This window comes from Panthera leo, chromosome C1 (assembly GCF_018350215.1).
Source record: "Panthera leo isolate Ple1 chromosome C1, P.leo_Ple1_pat1.1, whole genome shotgun sequence".
NCBI classification, from domain to species: Eukaryota; Metazoa; Chordata; class Mammalia; order Carnivora; family Felidae; genus Panthera; species Panthera leo.
Window position 1 is genome coordinate 138,478,325 of NC_056686.1, and position 27,032 is coordinate 138,505,356.

Here is a 27,032-nt window from a genome sequence, read left to right on the forward strand (position 1 = left end):
ATTTTGCATAGGAATTCCAGCCTAATAAAAGAATTGCAATCTTTTGCCTAAGTTGGTTGACTAAGGCTGTTTTTACAATAACAGCTGATCAAGGGCAAAGAAATTGCAGTGTTGGATAGTGTTACAGACTTGATGAAGTTAAGCGTGATTGCAGTATCACTGCCCTCACTATTGTTATCACTCCCATTTTAAAAGATTCAAAATCCCATCCACTTAATTCACAAAAATTAAGACTCTTTTGCTCTCACAGTAAAAATGGTGAGATAAGGAAGAGTTTTTGTAGCTGTCCTGAGGAAGTTTCAGTAAGGAAACAGAAAGATTTATAGGGTAACACACTTTCTGGTGAAAATGGCCGTGCATTTAAATTATAAGAAATTATACTATGCAGATTTTAATTTTCTGATGTAACCCTGTTCTTAAAAAATTCAAATCCAACAAGATAGTAACATTGCCATTTCTGTATGGGCTGTCAATCTTGAGTCTTCACATTACAAATATTATTAGGATGGCTAATGTCAGTATGTACTGATTCAGATCCCCATCCTTTCTCAACAGATAAGAAGTAAACAAGCATAATGAGCAGTTATTGAGAACTTTTGGTCAACTAAGGGAGAATAATGTGCATTTTTTTTTCCATCAAAGTTTATTTTAGAGTACAGAACTTTTTTTTAATCGCATAGGGTCACAGCTTCTTTTTGAAAATTTCTATTTCCAGATGCCCTCCCTTCCTCATTTCCTCCTTTCCTTCACTCCCCCCATGCCAACACAAAAGAATTGAGACTACTAACAGAATTCTTTTTTTCTCTCTCTCTCTTTCACACCAGATGCAACTCCAGTAGTACCTTCTCGGGCAGCAACTCCAAGATCTGTAAGAAATAAGTCGCATGAAGGAATTACAAATTCTGTAATGCCTGAATGTAAGAATCCTTTCAAGTTAATGATTGGATCATCCAATGCCATGGGAAGGCTATATGTACAAGAACTGCCTGGAAGCCAGCAACAAGAACTCCACCCCATCTACCCCCGGCAGAGACTGGGCAGCAGTGAACACGGACAGAAATCTCCATTCCGTGGCAGCCATGGAGGCCTCCCCAGCCCAGCATCGTCAGGTTCCCAGATATATGGAGATGGCTCAATCTCTCCAAGGACTGACCCACTTGGAAGCCCTGATGTTTTCCCAAGAAATAATCCTGGTTTTCATGGAGCTCCCAATTCTAGTCCTATTCATCTAAATAGGACTCCTCTTTCTCCACCTTCAGTAATGCTACACGGTTCTCCCGTACAGTCATCCTGTGCAATGGCTGGAAGGACTAATATACCTCTTTCCCCAACCTTGACTACAAAGAGTCCAGTAATGAAAAAACCAATGTGTAATTTTTCAACTAATATGGAAATACCACGAGCAATGTTCCACCACAAACCACCCCAAGGCCCACCTCCCCCTCCTCCACCTTCTTGTGCTCTTCAGAAAAAGCCATTAACATCCGAGAAAGATCCACTTGGCATTCTTGACCCTATTCCCAGTAAACCGGTGAATCAGAACCCTGTTATCATTAATCCAACTAGTTTCCATTCAAATGTCCACTCTCAGGTACCTGTGATGAATGTAAGCATGCCTCCTGCTGTTGTTCCTTTGCCAAGTAATCTCCCTTTGCCAACCGTAAAACCTGGTCATATGAATCATGGGAGTCATATACAAAGAGTTCAGCATTCAGCTTCAACCTCCCTGTCCCCTTCTCCAGTGACATCCCCAGTGCACATGATGGGGACTGGAATTGGAAGGATTGAGGCATCGCCCCAAAGATCACGCTCATCTTCCACATCATCAGATCACGGAAATTTCATGATGCCACCTCTAGGACCCCAGGCCACTTGTAGTGGTATTAAGGTTCCACCCAGGTCACCAAGGTCAACAATAGGGTCCCCAAGGCCATCAATGCCATCAAGCCCTTCTACCAAGTCCGATGGACACCATCAGTACAAGGATATCCCTAACCCATTAATTGCTGGAATGAGTAATGTACTAAATTCCCCAAGCAGTGCAGCTTTTCCGACTGCATCTGCCGGAAGTGGTTCCATAAAGAGTCAGCCTGGTTTGCTGGGAATGCCTTTAAATCAGATCTTGAACCAGCACAATGCTGCCTCCTTTCCAGCAAGTAGTTTACTCTCAGCAGCAGCCAAAGCACAGCTAGCAAATCAAAACAAACTTGCTGGTAACAACTGTAGCAGCAGTAGCAATTCTGGAGCTGTTGCTGGCAGTGGCAACACTGAAGGACATAGCACTTTAAACACCATGTTCACTCCTACTGCCAACATGCTTCTCCCAACAGGGGAAGGGCAAAGTGGTCGAGCAGCACTAAGAGATAAGCTGATGTCTCAGCAAAAAGACTCATTGCGGAAAAGAAAACAGCCACCTACCACAGTGTTGAGTTTGCTCAGACAGTCTCAAATGGATAGTTCTGCAGTTCCTAAACCTGGACCCGACTTGCTAAGAAAGCAGGGTCAGGGTTCATTTCCCATCAGTTCAATGTCTCAGTTACTACAGTCTATGAGTTGTCAAAGCTCTCACTTGAGTAGCAATAGTACCCCGGGTTGTGGGGGCTCAAATACTGCTTTGCCTTGCTCTGCTAACCAGCTGCATTTTACAGATCCCAGTATGAACTCCAGTGCTCTTCAGAATTCACTGACACAGAACATACCTTTGAGAGGGGAAGCCGTGCACTGCCACAATGCAAACACTAACTTTGTTCACAGTAACAGCCCAGTCCCAAACCACCATCTTGCAGGTTTAATAAATCAGATTCAGGCTAGCGGGAACTGTGGGATGCTCAGTCAGTCGGGCATGGCTTTAGGAAATTCATTACATCCCAATCCACCTCAGTCAAGAATTTCAACGTCCTCCACTCCAGTGATACCAAACAGCATTGTTAGCAGCTATAATCAAACAAGTTCTGAAGCAGGTATGGTTTTATTAGAAAAAAGTACCCCAAGGTACTAAACTTTTCTACGTTTTTTAAAATTTGTACCAAAATATTTATTATGATAAGAAATGATCCTTTCCCCATTGTGAAATTGTCATCATTTCTTTAGTATTTATAATTTTATTTACAGAATGCTAGGGATTTGTCTAATAGAAAAAATAACAACCAAGGGGATTCCATGTGTTTCCGTTACTTGTTGTCAATCTGTCATTTTGAATTTTGTTTGACTTTCGGTTGGTTGTATAACCATTGGACTCTAAACTACAAAAGAAGCCATAGAAGGCAGGGTTTCCTGGTTCATGAGACATGTACTCGGTCTATGCCAATAGAAAAGCCGTTTCCCCTAGCTTTTGTTTGTATTCAGGTAAATGATGCTCATCTTGGAAAACCCAAAAAGGCAAAAATAAACAGAATTTTTGTTCTTGCTGCTGACCAGAAATAGGTAAATGGATAGGAAAGGTAACTAGAAGTTGTATGAAGTAGAAAGCTGCCTTCTAATGTGTTTTCTTATCCTAGTTTGCTATCCTTTATTATTATTTGTTGAGAAAATTCAAAAATGGATATTGGCTACTCCCTTTTAAAAAAAAAGATAATAATTTAAGTTTTCTAATAAAAAAGGCTTGAAAACCTGATTTCCAGAATTTTTGATCTTGAAATTATTTTACAGTTTTCTTGTAGAATTTAGCCATTATTTTTACCATTGACATTAAGGTTTTGAACCCAAATTTATTATATCTCTTCATCCACTATAATGAAGGAGACCAATTTATTTAAAAGTAGACACATTAGAAAGAACTGTGTTTTGTGCAATAGGGTCATCAGAAATTGTTATAAAAATCAGTAAAGAAGCACTAAAGAGGTAAATTCATGGAGACATCAGGAAATTTCACCATGGAAGTATTTCAGAAAGAATACCCAAAACCCAACACTAATGGTTTGAGAGATTTGTAGGAAATGACAGGGAGGAAACAAAAGATAATTGTAGAGACAATATTGTTCAGATATGAATACAACGGGCTTTGAAAACCAGATTGCTACTGGAAATGAGAAAACTGCTGAGGCTTTTAATAACAAGACATTGTTTGGATATGTATAGACTGTATTATACCGTCATGCTGGAAAAGCATTAGAACCTACATGTCTCTGTTGCTGGTAGTAACATTGAGTGTTTTCCTTCCTGGCATCACTTCTTTACACCTGCCATCCTCCACAACTTGTGCTGTTTTATGTTTTGGTGTCAGTATTTAATGAACTGTTCATTGACCTCTTGTGTTAAAAAGAATATAAGGTGGAGAAGATAATTGAAGTGATTAGTGCCTTCTAGATATTCTTAGTCTAAAGAATCTCATGAAACTATTTTTTATGTGTTTAACAGGATACTTGTTCCAAAGGGGCTTCCAACTTTTCAATGACTCATATACCTTTTTAAATAATTCCACAAAAGTGAAAATTTAACCTTATGCTTTTAGCAGATGAAAGTGACATGAAATCAGTAACTATTTTAAAATATACCATATTTATTAAGCATGCCTTCAATCATTTAGATGAGACATTATTAGTCTCATTGTATTATATATCTTTACGTTTTGATACCCCTTACCTCAACTTACTTTGTTTCAGGTCTGAGTTAATATTGCAAAGTGTATATATTTTATTAATGATGTATTTCAATTCATCCGTAATGGAAAAGACCAACATTTATTTATATTTTTGTTTTTTCTGAATGTTCAGTTTAGACTTATTTTATACAGTCTCGGACATGTATTTTCTTGTTCCATGAACCTCTGTAAAGCATCAGATCTGGATTGCCAGTGCTGGGAGTGTCAAACACAGGTTGAAAATTTATTAATCTAAGAAAAGTGTTAGCATATAAATAGCTAAATTGTACAAGAATAAATGTCTAGTAATGATATGGATTTGACCAATCATGTGTAAGCTAACAGAAAGCATATACTTTGATAAAAAATCTAGGTCAGTAAGAAGTTTTAAAATATTAAACCTAATAAAATTAAATACTAATTAAAGTACATAGATCTGATGTGCAGCTGGTTGTGAAAATGGGTAGATTTACTAATTACTGTAACTCTTTTGATGAGCTGAATATTGAAAACGTCTCTAATTCCATGTTTCTTTTTGATGCACAGTAAACTGTGTCAACTGAATGCACTGTCGTTATAATTGCTTAGCCTAAATATTTATTTGCACTGACATTTATTCATCCATGAAATAAGTAGCAAGGCTGGGCATGCAGAGTGAGCTAGCAGGTGGCAGTCACAGCTATCCCTATAATCTCTGCTACATAGCCCTAGCATACCAATAAGACATTGGAAGAAAAATACATTTTACTCTTAAAATGTTGCTTAAAGCTATCATAGCTATCGAGTACTTATGACGTGCCAAGTGATTTACCTATGTTCTTTCTAATCTGTGTAGTTCTCTAAAGTATAAGGTATTATTGCCCCCATTTTACACATGAGTAACTGAACTTCAGAGAATTTAAATAATTGACCAAACTCGTGCATAACTGAATTAAAATTTGAACTCAGGTTCATCTGATCGTAAAATCCATTTTCTTCCCAGCTGTGTAAGTTCTTCATCTAAAAACTTCAGTACTCAAAAAAACTTTGAATGTTTCACTTTCAAAATTTTTAAAAATACCCAACAGGTAATACATTAAAACACATCAGTGCATGTTACAAGCCACATTTGTAAACTTTTGATGCACTTTTAGACAAAGGTCAGTGATTTTTGCCTTCTCTCCGTACTCTGATGCTAGGATGTTGTGTCAACACAGATGAAATGTCCAAACTGTCAAGAGAACTGCCCCTCATTTGTGAGTCACATTTGTTGACCTTCATTTTAATGAATTTGTATCACCTCATTCAATCAGATAAGAATGGGTTTCCTACTGGGCGATGTGTCAGTAGACCTTTGAAGGAGGCACCTATGCAGATGCTAGCTCTGCCCTTCCGAGCATGACAACACAGTGAAGGTGAAAGAAACCCACAGGTAACATAGTGCTACTCTTCTCTCTGGTAACGGAGCCCGGACAGAACTCAAGTAACCTGCTTAATCCAGTGCCTTTTCCACTCTCCTAAGCAACTAAAAAATGTTACAGTAAGACTTTAAGAGGAGAAATCACTCGCTCTGAGAACACTTAATTTGATTGGTTATTTATTGTCAGAAACTTATTTTAAAGAGAGTTTTTCTATTATAAACAACCCGGATACTGATTTTTTTAGGCCTACATGTGGATTCCATGGGAAACATTTAAAAATGTATCACATCTCAAATATGGGAATTGGAGGCTGAGATAAAAAAAAATCAGGTAAAAGATATAAAATGCTTAGAAAATATTTCTAAAATTTAAGACTATGCAAGGTTTTATTAATTCTATTAGCAGTTTTGAAATTGCCTTTCCATTAAAGCTCTCTGAACACTTTGCATCGTAAAGTTTACAGGTTTCTATTCACTTTCTGGATTTCAAATTACAAGTAAAGCTTAGTATCTCCATGTAACAGATTTAGAAAATGACCAGTAGGATCCTTGCTGACATTCCTCAAGTTGTAAAGCCAAGCCTGGCTGGGTCTGGCAAACCAAACCCCAAAGTTCCTGATTCTCAGTTCAAATACTCAAACTGTTGAATGCAGGTATGTTCTGAAATCCATCAGTAGTGTCCATTTAAAGCAACTTTCCATTTATGAAGAGAGCCAAGTTTCAGCATTTAAATGGTTCCAGCACATGTCCTGTGGGGTTTTGGTTCAGGGAGGAATCCCAAATCAGGTGCCCTTGACTGGCAAATGTTATCAGGCCTGTGCCTCCTCAGTTTTCTGACCGCTGTGGCCATAGAACAAGATCACACACGCCAGTAACCCTGGCCTCTGCAGAGGACCAAGTCCTGTCAGTGTCCCTGGGACAGCTTATCCCTTCCGTAGCCCTGTGGTTTTTCACAATTTCGAAGAAGCAAAAAGATTGGGACTACTCTGCTAACCAACTTAATAACAACCTTACCTTCTCCAATGTGATAGTCATTAAATACAACTTTTTCACTTCAAAACCCCTTTTATATTCTCTTTTTTTTTTCTAGTAAAAAACATTTAATCAACTCTTCTAAACACAGGAAAATAGAATCCTCTGAAGAGGAAGAGTATGAGTTTGTACCAGAAGAGAAAATAATTCATTTATTTGCCTTAACTCTTAAAGAGATACACTGACTAACAAGAATATAAATAAACCTATGAATAAATATATGTTCACGGATATTTATATATATTTTTTAAAAACTCTGGAAAAGAAAGTGTTTTTTCTTTCAGCACAAAAAGCATGTGATTGAAACTCAGTACAGCCATTGATATGGTAGGTATAAGAAAATGAAATAGAGACCACAAAAGAACACTTTAGGTAAAAGACTGCAAAGCAATGAGCTTGGTGTTATGTTCTATGTATTTATTTATTCTCAGAACATGCCAGTAAAGAAAATAAAGGGAAATTGTCATTCCCTACCTTTGAAGTTACAGGTGCAAAGAGAATATGGGATAAAAATGTTCACGGATGGATTGTACTATGTAAGTTATTAGCCCTCTCAGGATACGTGACGTTTGTGTGGAAATAATCTTCTAGTCTTACAGAGACTAATGTAGAGTGAAGAAGGGCAAAGGCTCCTTTAAGGTTGTGAATGAATTACTAATAGTTGCTATTGACAGTATTTGCAACCAAACATTAAATGCCTAGAATTTATCCCTCCTCTGATGCACAAGGCTTCCAGGTTAAAAGTTGCCTTCTGCTTTGTTTTTTAGCCAATACCAAAACTCTATTAAATTCTTGATTGTGTGATAAAAATCTATGTCTGTTCTTTCAGTTAAGTTTTTGCAAAATGAGCCATTTCTTCTTTGCTGTAAGATATTTTTACAACAATGTCTTGCTGTTTAAGAAGGTTTCCTATTATCAGGGTTACACCACTTGTTTGTTTACATATTCGAGGCTTAATGTTTCCTTGTGTACAAAAGAAGGACTTAAAATATGTTTGACTTTAGACATTGAGTCTGTATAATCAAAGGTGAAGACAGAACTCAGAGTGGTGTGATATGTTTGCTGATTCAATGATCTATTTTGTACCTTTCAAGAAATAAATTGTCCCAGTGTGCAAATTGGGAGAATTTTATTCCATTGCAATACACTAAACTCACTTATGAAGTCACTAGAAATCCTTCAGTTCTCTAGGACATGCCTAAGCTATTATTTACTAAAATCAAGTGGTCTGAAAACACTGATGCAGCTTCTAAAAGTACCCAATTCTAGGCAGTGATGTTCACTCTACACAAATTTGACTCATTAAAAATAATGCTTAAAAATATTCCTGTGGTATCATCAAAATAGATTTCATTTCCACATGCATGTAGTACTAGATAAATCTTAGTGCTCTTCCTTTATAGGAACTTACATCAAACAGCATTCATGCCAGTCAAGCAAAGAGTAGACTAAAAGTTATTTTGTAAGAATTATACTTGCAAATTCAAAGTAACAGCTCACCTTTATACAGATTAAAAATGGAACAACAGAAGTGTGAAGGAGTTGCTGAGCTACTCCTCGGTGAGAGCTAGTCCAGGAAATTTCAAAATATCTGTACAAGACCCATGGGTACAGGTACAAGGGAGAGTATTTATCATAGATAACCTAGGGCAGAGCTCCTGTGCTCTACAACTCCACAGGGACACCTCTTCTGACAAACATGCTTCCTGGAGCACAGCTCCACAAACCACTCCCCACAAAGTTGAGCAACTCAGAGGCCTGACTCCAAAGCAATGTTTTCAGCCTTTTGGTACTTCTTCCTTCCTACAGTAAGAAATTAACTTGCATTATAATCCACTAGATATATGTTTTTAATTTATAACAAAAGTTTCCAAAAATAAAACAATTATATGTGATGCACTCTGATCTTTTTGATCCCATGCTATCTTATCCTGTCTTATTCTATTTCTTTCTTTTTTTTTTTCTCTAAGACAGTCATGGCCCACTGAAATGATTTTATCACCTACTAACATGACCTAGCACTCATATATATAAATTAGCAGAAACAGTTTGCACAAAATAGTGCCCTAGATATACAATGTATTCTTTTGTTTTTCTATTTCATTTATCAAAATATACTGGTTGGGGCACACTAAGTTGGTTTTGCAGCCCCAAATAGGTCTAAACTGTCTTAGAATATTCATGAGGTAATTAACTCAACAAATATTTATTGAGCACCTAGTATGTGCTAAGCACTGTTTTAGCACTGCAGATAAAGTAGTATACAATGGAAGGACACAAAGTTAACTGTATTTATAACTTAGAAACTCAGTTTACTCTGCTCATTAAACAAAATAAGGAGATAAAACTTCTGAATGGAATATTGAAACATTTTAAGTGTTACTCTACACTCATATTCAGAGAGCAGAAATCCCACCAAGCAAGGGATTTAACCTCTTTTCTCAAAATTGGTTTCCTTACAATAAAAATTTTTATCATGTGATAAAAAGCATTTCTAAAAATAAACCAAAACTTTGTTACTTGAAACATCTCAAGCATTTTTGCATTTACTCCAACAGTTTAAGAGTAATTCTGTGTTAAGGAAACAAATGATCAGTAACACACACACACACACACACACACACACACAAATTCACTTTTTTTTTTTTTTTGCCTGACACCATTACCACCACAAGACTGATCTTGATACAGTCATGACTCAAACTTCATATTCTAGTATTCAAGCATCCCTTCCACTTCTTTTCTTCCTCCCCACCAGGTTGGCCCTGTTAAGGACGGAGAGCATTTCATTAGACTCTCCCATTGATCCCTTACCCCCAATTCTTCTCTAAATGCTTTGGTTTGGGGTCCCCCTCCCTCCCTTCCTTTTACAGAGCAAATAGCCACCAGTCCCTAGGTCTTCCTGCCTACTTCTGCTAAAAGAATGCTAGGAATTTACATCAGGATCCAAAGCACAAAGATAGAAATTGATATATTTTTATAAATACATATACAATGCAATTACTAAGGCTTGGGAAAATAATGTCTTGTTGGAAGATCTAGACTTTTCATACAAGTTATCTTTCTATTTATTTTTTAAATTAATCCTTTAAGTATAGAGGAAAAAATTTTACTATTTCCATAGGATTGAAAAGTGAATTATATTTTATTAGACTCACTAGGGCATGATGTTTCCTCTTGTTTCTACAAGCATTCATTTTTATTAAGGATTACCATTGACCTTGTTTGCATTTAAAGTACACTTGCCAAAGCAAATTATAAAGGTCAAATGGTGAAGGCATATCTTTTATATGAATCATCTCTTAGGCTCTTAAATTTTTATAGATAAAAATCAGTATTTGGGCATATTAACTTTGAAAAAATTTTCTAGCATAAAGTAGTGTTTATTCAAAATTGGGGATATAGATCAAATGGGTATAATGACATTTTAAAAGCCCTTTATTGGTCCATTTGGTATAAGTTTTATGCCATCTCTTGTGTGTATACAAAGACATGTACAATAATATTAATACTTAAGAGCCGACCATAGAAGAGTTTAGCATAATGTAAACAATGACTTTCCTTAAAGAATATTGGTGACAAGAGAAATAAATCTAAAGCGGTAGATATTACCTTTGTTCTAAAAAGCAAAAAAAAAAAATTTAAATGAAGCAGAAAAAACATCTCAAGAATGAAACTAGTAATAATAGGAAAATATCCTTTAAAAACCTTTAAAAATTTTACTGGTGCTACTTCTGTGTGTACACACACATATACATACACTCACACACGTCATAAATCATATGTGTATGCAAAGAGTACTGTTTACATCTGGAAATCTACCCCACTGGGAAGGTTAACAGTGTCAATTCCTGATTGTCCCAGTTTATCTCAATCTCTGATTGGGTGTCTAGGCACGTGACCTCACTCCAGGAAAGTTTATTTGGGTGACTTTTCAGTCTCATCTCCTACTTCATTAAAAGCAACAGAGACAATGAGAAAAAGAATTTGTGCCAGTTCATGGTGCTGCTGGCTGGTGTGAAATAATCTTTTTTTTTCAGTTAAAGGACTTCTCCAACTTACTAACTTGTTCCAGGCTCCAGATGCCATTTGGCTATTTAACTGTTTATTGTTTAGTGAATAGTTTGCTTTTTAAAAGAACTTAGTAACTGTCCCTTTCATTAGTTTAAGTACAAAACATCTTGGCTGGGAAAAAAAAAAATTCATCTTTAAGAAAACATTTTTTTTCCATGTGCTTCCAGAGACCATATGGTTTTTATGCAGAACTGTGAAGTAGGTTTGCCAGAGAGTGCCTATTAAGCAGATTAAGCAGCTCAGAAATAAGCAATCTCCAGTTTCACTCCAGATATAAAAATTCAGGGTCTTCTTTGGATGACCCCAAGCATTTCTGAGTGACTTTAAGAACTAACTCAGAATACTTTGGAATGTGCCTCTTCCTCTGTAAGGTGATTTTAACTCCCTGGACCACGTGAGAGTCTAAAGTAACTTGTCACCTTCCAACCATCTCCTTTCCTGTCCCTGACCTCCTGGCTCTGGACCAATACTGAAATCAGTTTTTACTTTATCCACAAATGGATGGTATCCTCTCCCTTACTTCCCATACACACATGCCACACACACAGCATCAAAAGCTCTGATTTCTAGACGTTGAATGCCGGTTTTATGTTCTTAATAGATTCATTGAACCAACATTTTTGGAATGTCAACCGTGTGTTAGAGACCATGTTAGGTCTCAGAAATAAGAAGTGATCCTTGCCTTTAATGGTTTAGAAAGATAATTTCAAATTTCTGTGCTGCTTGTCTAAGGCAATAGGTTTAACCATGGTGGGAGGGGAGGTGTGTGTGGAAAAGCAGCATACAATATTTTTGGTCAGTTTCTTTGTTTTCAGGATATGTACCTCCAAGTACTTTATTATCCTCCATGCACTTCATTATCGCCTTCTCTTTTTTTCTAATGACCTTGTTTGTATCTCCTTTTCCAGTTTCAAATCCCAGATCAAATGTTACCATTGCTTAGTTTACCCTCACACCTGTAGTTTTCCAATTGTCCCTTTGTTGTATATCCGTCAAATCTCTTAGCATATTGCATTATAGTTACACTAGCTCTGTGAACAGAGCTTTAACATTTCTGATTCATATAAGCTCCCAATAAATGTGTATCGAAAGAGGAAAAAGAAAGACAGGGAGATTTGTGTGTTTATCACTTTTCCTATACAATGAGTTCCTGCAGGAAAGGGCAGGGAGCTGTTTTTGTGGTTGTTTTATATCACCATTTCTATCCTTTTATTTAACAGAGCCTTCCTGCTCATTGTTGAAAGTTAGAGAAAATAAAAAATAGGGCTTGATCCACATATTACCCTTAAGAAGCTTGGGATGTCCACAACCTTCTTGTTTGTAATATTTTCTTTATTGTCATTCCTCAAGAGCAACCATACTTTCTTTATTGTCATTCCTCAAGAATACTTATATGAAGAACTTTTAGAATAATGTCCCCAAATGGCTCCTAAATGTAGATGTTTCTCTCTTAAAAAACAAGACAAAAATATTAATAATGGTAAACTCTAAGGAAACCCTACATCTATAATGCCTTGCTAGAGTATTTTGAAAATGTGCTCTGGTTGTGGTTAAAAGAACAGTGATCTGTACATTTAAATATGTCATTATTGGTTAGCAGACGGGAAAAAATGGCCACAGATAGCAATTACCAGTAAATAAGAGTTGTTATTGGCTTGTTTAAAAAGATGGTTTCAAAATGCAAATAAAGCACATTTTTTGCCACTTACAGAAATAGGAAGCTTTACGAAGCAATGAAATGCTTAAGGTGTTGACTGTTTTGTTACAAAGCTGAATTAACATTTAAAGGATTGTATACCATATGCCTCCTTCAGCATTTGATATGTTCTTACTCTACTCATTGTGCACATAGTCATTGTCTTGTGATAAAGGTTTATAAATATTTATATATTTTTAAACAGATTTTTTATAAATCTAATTCTTTAAATGAAACACTGAAAACTTAAAAAAAAGACAGACATGACAGCTGGGAAAAATTGCAAAGTCATGCAATATAGAGATATTCTATAAGGTGTGTTGGATATACTGATTTATACTTACTACTATTACTACATCACCACTACTAACCGCAGCTACTAATGTAAATAATAATGCTGACAATGATAACTCCGTTTATTTGTGTAGACTTTTAGACATTACAAGCCTGTCACTGACCTGTTTTTGATTCTCACAACAATCATGCCAGTTTTTCCTAAGGAAAATTCAAAGGTAGCAAAGTATCATATGCAGGAAGATGTTCATCCCTGTGTTATATACGATGATAAAAGTATAAATACCAAACTTTATCACAATAGGTCAACAAATATGAACAATCCATAGACTACAAGGTTAAAAATATTCATGCAAACGTCCATATACCAAAAAGGAAAAATTCTTGTGTTATTCCATTAGAAGAAAACAAGAAGCATATAAAATTTGTAGTACTATTACAACTATGGAAACATTTCTGCGTATATGTATTTATACAAGGTCTCAATGGTAACATGGTCAAATATAAAGTTTTTGATGGCATAGCACAACAGTAAAGTGTTTGGATTATTTTAGATTTTCAGTAGCACTAGTGTTGTTCATTATATCATATACATGTTACATAAGCCTGTAACAATAGTTGATGAATGCATATATTACATAATGCTTCTCTTTAGGGAAAGACCTTTTATGAAAACAATGATTGTAGGTTCCTTTTCAACAGAATGTGATTCTCACCCCATCTCTTGTGCATCTGGATCACCAGGGGTGATTTCAAAGGATACTACTGCTCAAGCTGTACCCTAAGAGACGAGATTTCAACTAGCCTGGGATAAGGCCCAGGCATTGTTTTTGTTTATTTGTTTGTTTGAAGTTCTCCAGGTAATTCTATTGTGCAGCTTGGATTGAGAACAACCAAAACGATTATAATAAGCAACTGAAACTTTATATTTTTAAATATTAAGTTCCTTGAATTTTCGTCTGAAGCGTAAGACTTTCAAGATTAAGAATGCTATTTGGGTGATGGCATTTGGTCTGATTTAAGGAATCCTAAGTACAGAGTATCTTTATGCTATCAGTGACAAAAAAAAATTAAATGATAAAACATAGTGTTGGTGAGAAATGAACACTGCCATACCCTGTTTATGAAAATGTAACTTGAATGTGCATTGATCAACTTCACTGTAGGGCAGTGTGACAATATGTACTCAAAGCTTTAAAAATATGTAAACCCTTTTGTCCCTGGAATTCCACTTTTAAGAATTTATCCTTAGAAAATAACTGAGCATATTGGCAAAGATGAGTTAATAAGAATGTTTACCATAGTGTTGCTTACAACAGTAAAAGATTGTAAACAATCAGATATCCATGACTGTAGATTGATTAAATTTTGGTATATTCATACATGATAGTAGTAAAATGGCTCTAAAGTTAACACGACTTAACATGGAAAGATAGTCAAAACCTATCGATAAAAGAAAAAGGTTACAAAACAGCATGATTCTATTTTTGTTAAAATATGTAATATGTGTATATATGTCTGCATATGTATATACATACAGGTGGGAAAAGCCTGCAGAACTACACATTAAAATATTAATAGTTATCTCCATAGGTATTTTTTATTTTGTTTTATACTCTCATGTATATTCTAGGGGTTTTTTTTTTTCACTAAAAGGAAGGTAGTGTTATAAATAAAGACCAAAAACATTTTCTTAAATGAAAATATATTTTGAAAAATAAAGCCTTGTTACCTTTTTCTACCAGCTACAGCACAGATTGCCCTATCTTCATCACCTTGTCCACTTTGTGAAAAGCAAGCTATTTGACAGAATAGTTAGCTATTTCTTAATATTTTTTAATATTTCTAAACTTCTTCAATATACCTATTTTCAAAGTAGATGAGGAAGTATAGAGTTAAATTTAAGTGTTATTAAACAGTGCCAAATCATCTCTGATTACAATTAATCTGATCTAAATTCCCAAAGGTGGTGTGTAACAAATTAATTGAAATATACCTTAATGTATTTTTATGGGGTTGTCTTCTTTAACGTCCATAATTAATAAGTGTTTTTTCTTCTTCTTCTTCATTTTAGGCGGTTCAGGACCATCATCCTCCATAGCCATAGCTGGCACCAGCCACCCTGCCATCACAAAGACAACATCTGTTCTTCAAGACGGCGTCATAGTTACCACCGCAGCTGGAAACCCACTGCAGAGTCAGCTGCCTATTGGGAGTGATTTTCCTTATGTTGGCCAAGAGCACGCACTTCATTTTCCATCCAACAGCACTTCAAACAACCATCTTCCACACCCCTTGAACCCCAGCCTCCTCAGTTCTCTACCTATCTCTTTGCCAGTGAATCAACAGCATCTCCTAAACCAGAATCTATTAAATATCCTCCAGCCTTCAGCAGGAGAAGGCAAGTCTGAGATCAACCTCCACCCTTTAGGTTTTCTCAACCCGAATGTAAACGCTGCTTTAGCTTTTCTCTCCGGTGACATGGATGGGCAGGTATTGCAGCCTGTTCACTTTCAGCTCTTAGCAGCCCTGCTTCAGAACCAAGCCCAAGCAGCTGCCATGCTTCCCCTGCCATCTTTCAATCTGACCATCTCAGATCTTTTGCAACAGCAAAATACCCCTTTACCCTCATTAACACAGATGACAGCCCCACCAGACCATTTGCCAAGCAATCAGTCAGAGAACAGCCGAGCTGAGACCCTTTTAACCAGCCCCCTGGGGAACCCTTTACCGAGCTTTGCAGGCAGTGACACTACTTTTAACCCCCTGTTCCTCCCAGCTGTCACTGGGGCCTCAGGATTAATGGCCTTGAATCCCCAGCTGTTGGGAGGTGTCCTGAACTCAGCATCGGCCAACACCGCTAATCATCCAGAGGTTTCCATAGCAACTTCCTCCCAGGCAACCACTACCACAACCACTACATCATCAGCAGTGGCAGCACTGACTGTCTCAACACTTGGTGGGACAGCAGTGGTGTCAATGGCAGAAACATTGCTGAATATATCTAATAATGCTGGGAATACACCTGGTCCAGCTAAACTCAACAGTAACTCTGTGGTGCCACAGCTACTTAACCCTCTACTGGGGACAGGTCTGCTTGGTAAGTTAAATTTTTTCACAAATTTTTACAAAAGAAACGTTTTTCTAATTCTATTTTCTCCTTTTTAAAAACTCCATTTTGTCACACTATTTTTAAAAATGTTTTTGTTATGTCACAGCTTGCTTAAGGAACTAAATATAATAACACCCACACACACCCATAGTTATACAAACATGAAAATGACTTTTTCCTCTTCCCCTATTCTAGCAGTACTGAATAACATTTTAATCTGCTTTCTCTGATCTTCTAATTCTGATGCCACTTAAACTTAACCTACCTATCATTCTCTTAAGCCAAGTAGAGTCTTATTTTCCAAACAATAAAGCACAGGCCCATCATAAAAATAACTCTTATTTGAATTTTAGTTGGTGTGGCATCACAGGGTTAGTATGAGCGGCTGCACTGTGGATGGAAACTGTTTGAGGAAGTGTTTCTTCCAGGTGACCCCTACATAAACAAAAGTAAATGCTTATCCAGCAAAATAAGAAACAAGGCATAAAAACATCCAAAGATAAATTTTGCTCAAGTTCAAGGAAACAGACAGTCTCAATAGCTGCTGTTAGATTTCCTCAGCCAGTATAATTCCTTAGAACTTTGTGGCTTAAAAACAAAATTCTTCACGTATATTATTCTATCGCAAAAAAGTTAGAAAATAATGCAAGTATATCCAACTGACTGATGCAGATAGCTGTAATATTAAGTGCAGAGATCTATCCAGAAAGTCTGGAAAGAGGCACATACACATAACACTGTCAAAAGGGCATCTGCAGTACCTAAAAATTAATAATAATGTTTCCAGATTTTATGGACACCTTTAGAATATAGTTTACTAATTTTATAGTTTAATAGTTGCTATAGTTTATTCGTTCTATTTGGTGTCAAAATCAATATTTAAATAACCTAAAATACATCACAGGTTTACATATTTCAAGTTACAAGACAATTTCAATGGCATTGTCTTCAAGATAATTTCAATGTAATTTTAAAACAAGTTAATTTTGAATTATGAATATGAACTTAGTTGTTGACTAATCCCATCTGATTTAATAATATTCGTTTTTAATGATTATGGCAATGAATTCTTTTGTATTATTAGCTTTCTTTACAGTTTTAATTTTAGGTGACCAACCTTTTACTTAAAAACAATATACATATTCCTTGGCCAAATCTGATTTTATTTGGTGGTATTTATTGATGACTGTGGCATGAGAACTAAATTTTGTTAACAAGGCCTGATCAGATCCACTCATTTTAATAATTTGCTCAGATACTTATGATTACTAAAACATTTTACGATTAATTTCCACCTTTAGTTTTAGGTGCTCTAACAAAAATAATATCAAGGAGTTTATAACACTGAAGCTCAATCTATAATGATTGGCTAATGGATAGAGCAAAAACTAAGTAGTGTCTCCAGGACATAAAGTAAAAAAACTAATTACGAAAGATAAAATTAATAATAATAATACTCTCTGTTTACCACTTAGTAAGACATTGATGAGAAAAAGAGAAAAGAATGACCATGCCAAGTGCAGTTTTCAGTTTTTGTTTCAGGAATCCTCAGGTGCATAGATAGGCATAGGATCTCTGAAGAGTCACACTGACTTACATTTTATGTTTTTCAAACTATAGGTGACATGTCCTCAATAAACAATACATTGAATAACCATCAACTGACTCATCTGCAGTCGCTGTTAAACAACAATCAGATGTTTCCTCCAAATCAGCAGCCGCAGCAGCAACTTCTCCAGGGGTACCAGAACCTGCAAGCATTTCAAGGACAGCCCACAATTCCTTGCCCGGCTAACAGTAACCCTATGGCTTGTCTGTTTCAGAACTTTCAGGTACTCTCCTTCCCTGGGTTATTCAAATAGTAAACAATGTCTAGGTCTGTTAAAATACTTAACTGGGGGGAAGAGACAGAAAAAGGAGGTCATGTGCCCTCTCACATCCACTTACTATTATTTCCCAAGAATGACTATTGTTAAACATTCCAGTCTTTTGTGTGAAGGTTATTTTATTTTGACTGAGGCCTCTCAGTGGTCCTTTTGGAGTGGACAGTAAAAACTGATCATATGATCCTCTTAAACCCTTTGGTGGTTTCCACTGCTCTCCTGACTGAAATCTACATCTTTAACATGCCAACTTGGCCTGACTCTCCAGTCCTGCCCTCACCACTCTCCCTGGCTTCAGCCACATAGCCTTCCTTTACCTTTACAAGCTGAATACATTTCTGATAGATTAAGGATCTAGATGGTAAGAATGACACTTAATAAATATAAAAAGAAAATACAGATTTTTTTAAAATAATCTTGAGGCAGAGAAGTTTCTTTCAGTAAGTTACAAAATCAGGAGGTCAAAAAGAAAAGAAGTAATAAGGTTGAATACATAAAACTTTAAAATCTCCATATGATCAAGGGCATTTTAAACAAAGTTAAAGACAAGTGGCACCTGGCAGAAAATACTTGCATAATAATGGCAAGTAATCCACATTCATTACACAAAAAGAGCTCCTACGAATCAGGAAGAAAAAAGATAATTGATAATAGAAATAGAAATAGATAATAGAAAAATGAGCAATAGATATGAACAGAAAATGAAAAATAAATTATTAATGAACATATGAAAAGAGTAATCAGAGTTATACAAATTACAACACTCATGTGTCAATCAGATTGATTGATGTTCCTTGCTGACTTTTAGAGATATTGTTGGTCTGATTGTATGCTGATACAGATTGTATGCTGATACAAATCCAGGTAACTTGACAGTTTATCAGGGTTTTTGTTTTAAGTTTCTTTTATTTATTTTGAGAGAGAGCCAACAGGGGAAGGGCAGAGAGAAAGGGAGAGAGAATCCCAACCAAGGAGGCTCAGTGCTGTCAGCACAGAGCCCAACCTGGGGCTTGAACCCACAAACCGTGAGATCATGACCTGAGCTGAAACCAAGAGTCAGTCAGTTAACCAACTGAGCTACCCAGGTGCCCCTATCAGGTTTTTAAATATACCTATCCTTGGATATGCCTGGGTGGTTACCATCCCATATCCTTGGGATGCCCGGGTGGTTCAGTCAGTTAAGCGTTCAACTTTGGCTCAGGTCATGATCTTGTGGTTTGTGAGTGTGAGTCCTGCATTGAGCTCCCTGCTATCAGCACGGAGCCCACTTCAGATCCTCTGTCTCCCTCTTTCTCTCTCCCACTCCCACCCCCGCGCCCGTGCATGGTCTCTCTGTCTCAAAAATAAGCATTTTTCAAAAATAATGTAAAAAATAAATATACATACCCTATGACCCAGAAGTTCAACTTCTTTGTATCTATTTTAGAGAAATCTTCAAATGTGAACAAAAGGGCACATGCCAGAATGTTCATTACAATGTGATTTGTGGTGGCAAAAATTAGAAGCCACTTAAGTGTCTATCAGTAGGGAAATAATTAAATATATTATGGTATATCCATCTTTCTAGTACTTTAAAAGGCTTAGGTAGATTTATATAACTGATTTGAAAAGATCCACAAGATTGCAAGACTTCAATACTGTAGTATTATAGAACAATACTAAAGTACAAAACCATTTATGTGAAAGAAGGAAGGAAAGAAAGAAAATCAGCTATACACCTAAACACCTTAATGTATTAAAAATAAGTATCTGCAAGGATGCTCTCCAGCACTGATTACTTCTGAGAAAGGAAATGGGATCAGAGTGGGATGGGAAAGTCAGATTTGGGTGGGGAGTAGTGATAAAGAAAATTTTGTCTATTTTGACAATGAGAAAATGTTCATGTACATCTTGTGGAATAAAATAAATTTAGAAGGGAAGAGAAAGTGCTCAGCCATGTCACTGAGAATCTGAAACAAGCAGATAAAGCCTGAAGAGAATCCACTAGATTTAGGACATCACCAGTGATGGTGGAATTCAGTTTTGGTGGGGTGATGGGAGCACAAGACAGATTGCAGTGGGTGGAGGGATGAAAAGGTTAGGATGAAAGAGTATGGATTACTCTTTCAAAAACGTGACTAGGAAGAACATAAGAGAAACAGACGTAGGTTGAATGCAAACTTTTAGAATATGGAAGCTATGCACATGGTTGTATGCTAAAGGAAAAAGAAAAATAAAAATGAAAAGTAGAAAAGATTGAACATAAGGAAGACAAGGGATAACAGATGAGGTAAGATCCCTGAGGAGTGCCTTGGGATCCAGAGCATAAATGAAGGATTTACCTTCAGAGAGCAGAAGAGGGCTCCCTTACGCTGGGAAGCAGGGTAGGATTGGGGGCATAGATAGTTGCAGAGAAGTGTGTCCTGCCAGGGGGCAGAGAGTAGCAGAATATAAGAACTATGAGAATTCTTAACCTTATGAACTCCATTTTCTCTGTTAAGTAAGGCTATCAGCTAAGAATAGTGCTAGAGATGGTAAGCAGCCAGCTTCAAGAAGTGGATGAAGATTTGAATGGCTGTGAAGGAGAATGGTACCTAACTAGAGGGTCACTGGATTGATGAGAACAATAAACCCCTAGCTGCAGTTGAACGCCCTGAATTCCTAGACAGATACTCAGCAACCTCACTGTGGATACAGATAAGCAGGCAGTGAAAATGATCCCAGATTGAGATTTTATCTGGTAGGTGTAGACAGGGGAAGAATAACAAGAGAGTGGTTGATAAGCTGATGGATCCCAGGTTCTGGTTAATGGAAAAGGATGTGAAGACAAGAAGGGAGAGATCATTGAGGGGAAAAATTGATGTGTCAAGGGTCTGAAGCAGCAATTCTTAAGTGGGGTTGGTGAAATTAGAATAACCTTGGGGACTTTTTCAAACTGCATCATCCTTCCTGTCCTGAACATGCATATTCTTACCTAGTGGGCATTCCCTCCCTTCATTTCTTCCCAATTAACAGTCACATCTATAGAGAGACATTGACACTGTTGACAGCAGAGAGGTGTCCCCCAGCCGGTAGCCAGGTAAGATTGAAGAATAGGTGTCACTGTTCTATCTGAAACCTTCAAAAATAGTGTCATATCAGAAACATTTTGTTGTTATGAAAAGAGTATGATATATATATGTATATATATACACATATATATATGTATATATATACATATATATGTGTATATATATGTATATATATACATATATATATATGTATATATATACATATATATATGTATATATATACATATATATGTGTATATATATGTAGAGAGAGAGACAGAGACAGAGAGAGAGGGAGGGAGCTTTGTTGTATTTCAGTAGAAATATAAGTGAGTGAGAAATCCTTTTCAAAATTTGGTTCCCTTTGTAATTCGAGCAGTGCTGGTGATGGACTTGTTTCTCTCTTTGAATTCCAAGTTGCAAAACCTGTAATGACAGGTAAATAGGTGGAGTCATCACCTGAAAACAGTTTGTGTCCAACCACCTCACCTGTAACTTTGCTAAAGAATGTTTGGTAATGATGATTTCTTCTAAAAAAAAAAATCTGTGAAATGATTTCAACCAAAGAAACGGGACCCAAATATGATCAGGACACAAGCTTTTGTAAACAGAGTGACTTTTTATTTCATGTTTGAGCCTTGCTCTTCCTTTATATTTCTTTCCTTGTTATGTTTGTTTGCATTTTGGCAAATCTTAAAAATACGGTCTTTCTCTTTGAGGTCTTTAAAGACTTTTCTCTCTCTCATTGCTTCCTGTCTGTTTCTTCAAGGTGAGAATGCAGGAAGATGCAGCTCTCCTAAACAAAAGAATAAGCACTCAGCCGGGGCTCACAGCTCTTCCTGAGAATCCAAACACCCCACTTCCACCTTTCCAAGATCCATCTTGTGAGTTGCAGCCAAGGATTGACTCATCTCTTGGTCAGCAGGTGAAGGACGGCCTCATCGTGGGCGGCCCAGGCGATGCTTCTGTGGATGCCATTTACAAAGCAGTGGTTGATGCAGCCAGCAAAGGAGTGCAGGCTGTCATCACCACTGCAGTCAACAGTACAACTCAGATCAGCCCCATTCCAGCTCTGAGTGCCATGAGTGCCTTCACTGCCTCGATTGGTGACCCATTAAGTCTCCCCAGTGCTGTCAGTGCAGTCATTCATGGACGAAACATGGGCAGTGTCGATCATGATGGTAGGCTGAGGAATGCAAGAGGGGCTCGGCTGCCCAGGAATCTGGACCATGGGAAGAACTCAAATGAAGGAGATGGGTTTGAATATTTCAAGTCAGCAAGTTGCCACACATCCAAAAAACAGTGGGATGGGGAGCAAAGCCCTGGAGGAGAGCGAAACAGGTGGAAGTGTGAGGAATTCTTAGATCATCCAGGCCATGTCCACAGTAGTCCTTGTCACGAAAGGTCCAACAATGTCTCCACACTGCCATTTCTGCCTGGGGAACAGCACCCGGTACTGTTACCACCAAGAAACTGTCAAGGGGATAAAATTCTGGAGGAAAATTTCAGGTATAATAACTACAAAAGAACTATGATGAGTTTTAAGGAGAGACTAGAGAACACTGTGGAAAGATGTGCACACATTAATGGGAACAGACCTCGACAGAGTCGGGGCTTTGGAGAGCTGCTGGGCACCACAAGGCAAGACCTAGTCCTAGAGGAGCAATCTCCAAGCTCCTCAAATAGTTTGGAAAATTCTCTAGTCAAAGACTACATCCATTACAATGGAGACTTTAATGCCAAAAGCATTAATGGGTGTGTGCCTAGCCCTTCAGACGCTAAGAGCATTAGTAGTGAAGATGACCTAAGGAATCCAGATTCCCCTTCTTCAAATGAGTTGATACATTATAGGCCAAGGACGTTCAATGTTGGCGACTTGGTCTGGGGCCAAATCAAAGGACTCACTTCTTGGCCTGGAAAATTAGTAAGAGAAGACGACGTTCACAATTCATGTCAACAAAGCCCCGAGGAAGGGAAGGTATACCAATCTTTATCCATTGTCAAATACTAACCTTTGCTCAGATGTCAATTGTTATTTTATGTTATCATCACTTTGGATTCTTTGGATTTGAAATTAGGATTCTTCATGACTCATTGAGGTCTCACAAACTTCTGGAGAATAAAATGAAGAGGGGATGGTTATAGTCACCAAAATGTCCTATCAAGGGGTGAGTTGTGAAGCATTCGTAGATTCCACAAGGGCCTGTAACCTAGAAACCAGATTTCCAGAGTTTTGTTAATTCTGCCTTCCTTCCCTGCATTTATCTAACTCTTCATTCCATACCCAGAGGATGAAGGCAAGTAGCAATGACTGGGAAAAAAATCTGGTGACCTTTGGAGTCCACGGGTGTGGCAGAGGTAGGGCAACAGGAAGTGCCAGGGGACAGCGTCTCCTCCATGTGCTCACATGTGACACAGACTGCTGAGGAGAGGGCCAAACCAGGGTGCAATTGCAGCCATTTCTGGAAGCCACAGGTAACGTCTGTGTTCAGAATGGTGTCTCCTTTCAGGAAAAGTTCTGGGCCTTTATAACATATGGAAATGTTTAACCCCACAGTCTGGTTCTACTTAACACAATCTGATCATATAAATTAAATGAAAACTTCTCCATGAAACTACCATTCAATTTAGAAGAAATTAGTAGGGGTCTTCTGGGTTTTACCCCCTCTCACAATGGTAGAATTGGCTCACGAGGCAAGAAATATGCAGAATGTTCAAAGCAGATAGAAAAATTTATATCTGACCAGGAGGAGATAATTATGCACATTCCCCACATGTAATGAAGAAACGTAATTTTTCATCTCCTTAGGAAATAAAAATTACTCTTACAAATATATATTATTCTCTTAAACAGTATATTATATAAAGCTATTTTCAACTCTGCTCAAACTTCCACTGGCACTTAGGTTTAATGGCAGGAAACCAAAAACATTTTTGCCAGCACAATAAAAAGATTGTCTTTCTCCAAATGACCAGGAGGTCCTTAAACCCGTTGCTTATAATGCCTAATATATACTTGTCAGGATATGCTCTGGGCATAATGTTTCTACGTTTGATAAGAAAATGAATTCCATACTCTTGTTCACAAAACATTTTATTCTCTAATCTCTCTGAGACCAGACAAAACATTCTTTAGGTTGATAAACCTAAATATTTTTGACAGTTTATTCAAAAAGTAATTAGAAACAGCAAAACTGGGCTTTTATAATATAAATGGACTGCTACAAATTTAAAATGTAGACGCTGAACTGTTTTACAATCTCTGTGCAATGAAACCACGTCTTTTTAGGTGCCATTTTACAAAAAGCTTAGCTAAAAAAAAGATTATGGCCTCCCTTTCCTGGAAACATTCTTCCTGTCCTAAATGCCTTGTCTAAATATCTCTTCATGTCCTCAGGAGAATAAAGGCATGTACTTTTAACACATTTCACATTAAACAATGGTCCTAATCTTCTGGTTAGTGTGTGTTTGCAAACTCCTGGGACTGAGTTGCTCACTAATGTTTGGGGAGATACACTTTTTAAAAAATCATTATCTAAGAGTCCAAGAAACATTTATTTTGCTGCATTTGAATAAGCACCTGGTTTTCACTCACTATGTTTATTGTAAGTGTTTAAAATATCCAGATTCTTCTTCCTTATTATAGGCAATAGATGAATTGCTAACAGGGAGCATAACATTTCTGTCAATTCAAATGTCCTTCCCCACTGCCTGACATTGTAAGCTGGCATTCTGACAACCTTAGTATGAAAAGCTTGATATCATGATACGCTAAAAATATTTTTAGTGATTCACAAAAAATAATGTAAAGCATATATTTAGAGGTGCAAAATTGAAAACATATAATAAAATATTAATGATAACACATGAAATATTTATCTATCATTAAAAAGTAAGGTATAACAGCCTTAGAAGCTCTAGGGCACATAACATTTTTAAAAATCTCTGGTCTTTTCAGGACCTACCTCACTTTTGCACATTAAAAAAAAACAAAACAAAGTGCTGTTTCACAAACACTGTTTTTTCTTCTATAGTTCACAAAACAAAGGAAGGGCTTCCTCATAGCTTATTTAATGATGCCCCCGAAAGCCAATGTTCTCAATGTATAAGACCAGGAAAGGCGAAATTTCAAACACAAGTCTGTCTGACTTCAAGCCAAATGGCCTTTCCTTGATGTCTTGATGATTCTGGTTTATCAAGAAAAAATTAAACTATGTTCAATATCTGTGTAAGACAAAGCATGATTCTATTTGAAAAGATTTCCAGTAAAACATTTTTAAAATGTGTACTCTTAGTCCGGTGAACAAACCAGTCATGATGTAAATTTTATTTACATAGAACCCCTTAGTCCTCAGCAATGCTGGACAAATAAAGTCTTGTACATTAATAATCAGATTTCTGCTTTTAAAAAGATAAGCAATGCATTAGGTTTCCTTCTATATACTGTAGCAAAGGCTGACATTTTAATAAAGTCAAGAGAGAAAGATAGAGACTGACTCCATAAACAATTTGTTTATTATAGGAAAATCTAATTGATTCCACCTTGCTAATGTGGAATGTTAGGACCACATCCCCTAGTGTTTATCTTTGTAGTATCTCAGAAGAAAAGGTTAGGTAACCAATTTTCTTACACGTTATCATTTTAAACCTTCTTAGCTCCTCAGTTTTTCATACTATTTCCATGTCCACCAAAGTAAATTAATCCAAGATTCTGTCAGATCCCTCCAGATAAAGTGTATGTTAACTCAAGTGTTAGAATAGATTTATTATCTTATCTCTCCCCACCCCCACATCCCACAAACCTATCATTTATTTTCTATTGCAGTCTTTGTTCTCAGCAAACCACTTCAAATTCTTTTCAGAAGCAAGCAAAGTAAAAAGAAAAAAAAAAATTATGGTAATTAATTAAGCTGGGCACCAATCTTGTTTTCAGGTTGTGTGGGTCCTCTCTGGACCAACAGATCAATGCTGTGACTGGAGCACTGATGTCTGCCTAGGGCTGAGATGTCCATGTTGTCCTTAAGTTGATACCTTAGCCAACTGTCATAGTAAACGACCTACCTGGTCAGTTTATGGTCTTAGAAAGGCATTTTTAATCTTTGGTGGGATATTAAATGTAACAATTACTAATAATGCATTAGAACTGTTCAGCAGTTTTTGAGATTGCTTCCTAAGAGGTTTTATTTCAAAACATCAAGTACTCTATAAACATAGTCTACAGAGAACTAGAGAGAAAGCAGAGTGTGGCAGAAAGAGGTATAGGCTTTGGGCATTCTCACATGAGCTTAATCCCAGGGTCGTCAGTTTCCTAAATGATGCTGGGTAGCTGTATTAATCACCCAAGCTGCAATCTCCTCACCCCCCAAGTGGGAATATCAGTTCCTACTCAAACTAATGTCTTAAGAATTAAATGAGATACCATAAGTAGATTATCCAACACTCAAATGAGGCTCAGTAAAAATTAGCCCCCTTGCCCATTTTTTTTTCATCTCTTTGTTTGTGTTTTTTTTATTTTTGTTTTTGTTTTGTTGTTGTTGTTGTTTCATGTTAAACAACCTTATTAATTTGGATTTCACCACCGTGGAATTGTGGTAATTTGACTTTAGTTATTGTTTACCTATGCATTATCCATGAATAAAAGATTTACTAACCAGGTTGAGGGTGAGAGGATTATAATATATATGTTTAATGGATGAAATAGTTTATAACCATTTGTTAATCAAGTTCAGCACATCGCATACAAATTGGCGTATCGGATTACAAGTTGTTATTAGCTGTTCATTTCAAGCATGAGTTCTACTTGGAAGCATTTTAAAGCTTGAAAGTCCCTCCCAACAGTGTTGCTAAAAACTACCAACTCAGACTTTCTTCCTTTACCTTCCTACCCCACCCCCACATATACAATTTTAATTAGTAGAGATTTTTAACAGTCCA

General features: G+C 36.8%; 1 protein-coding gene and 1 long non-coding RNA gene across 3 annotated transcripts in view; one reads left to right on the forward strand and one right to left on the reverse strand.

The window, feature by feature from the left end:
• The window catches only part of MBD5 (methyl-CpG binding domain protein 5), a 159,776-nt gene that overhangs the window by 113,139 nt on the left and 19,605 nt on the right, over positions 1–27,032 (forward strand). For both annotated transcript variants that reach the window (XM_042948725.1, XM_042948726.1), the window contains 4 exons: positions 825–2,960; positions 15,149–16,174; positions 17,807–18,018; positions 21,868–23,076. In XM_042948725.1, coding sequence (XP_042804659.1) covers positions 825–2,960; positions 15,149–16,174; positions 17,807–18,018; positions 21,868–23,076 — 4,583 coding nt within the window. The remainder of the gene's footprint in view (positions 1–824; positions 2,961–15,148; positions 16,175–17,806; positions 18,019–21,867; positions 23,077–27,032) is intronic.
• Positions 9,508–15,893, reverse strand: LOC122226104. Its single transcript, XR_006205472.1, has 5 exons — positions 15,806–15,893; positions 15,071–15,196; positions 13,239–13,275; positions 12,368–12,533; positions 9,508–9,775 (listed from the first exon to the last, which is right to left on the reverse strand). It is a non-coding gene; the product is annotated as an uncharacterized LOC122226104 (long non-coding RNA).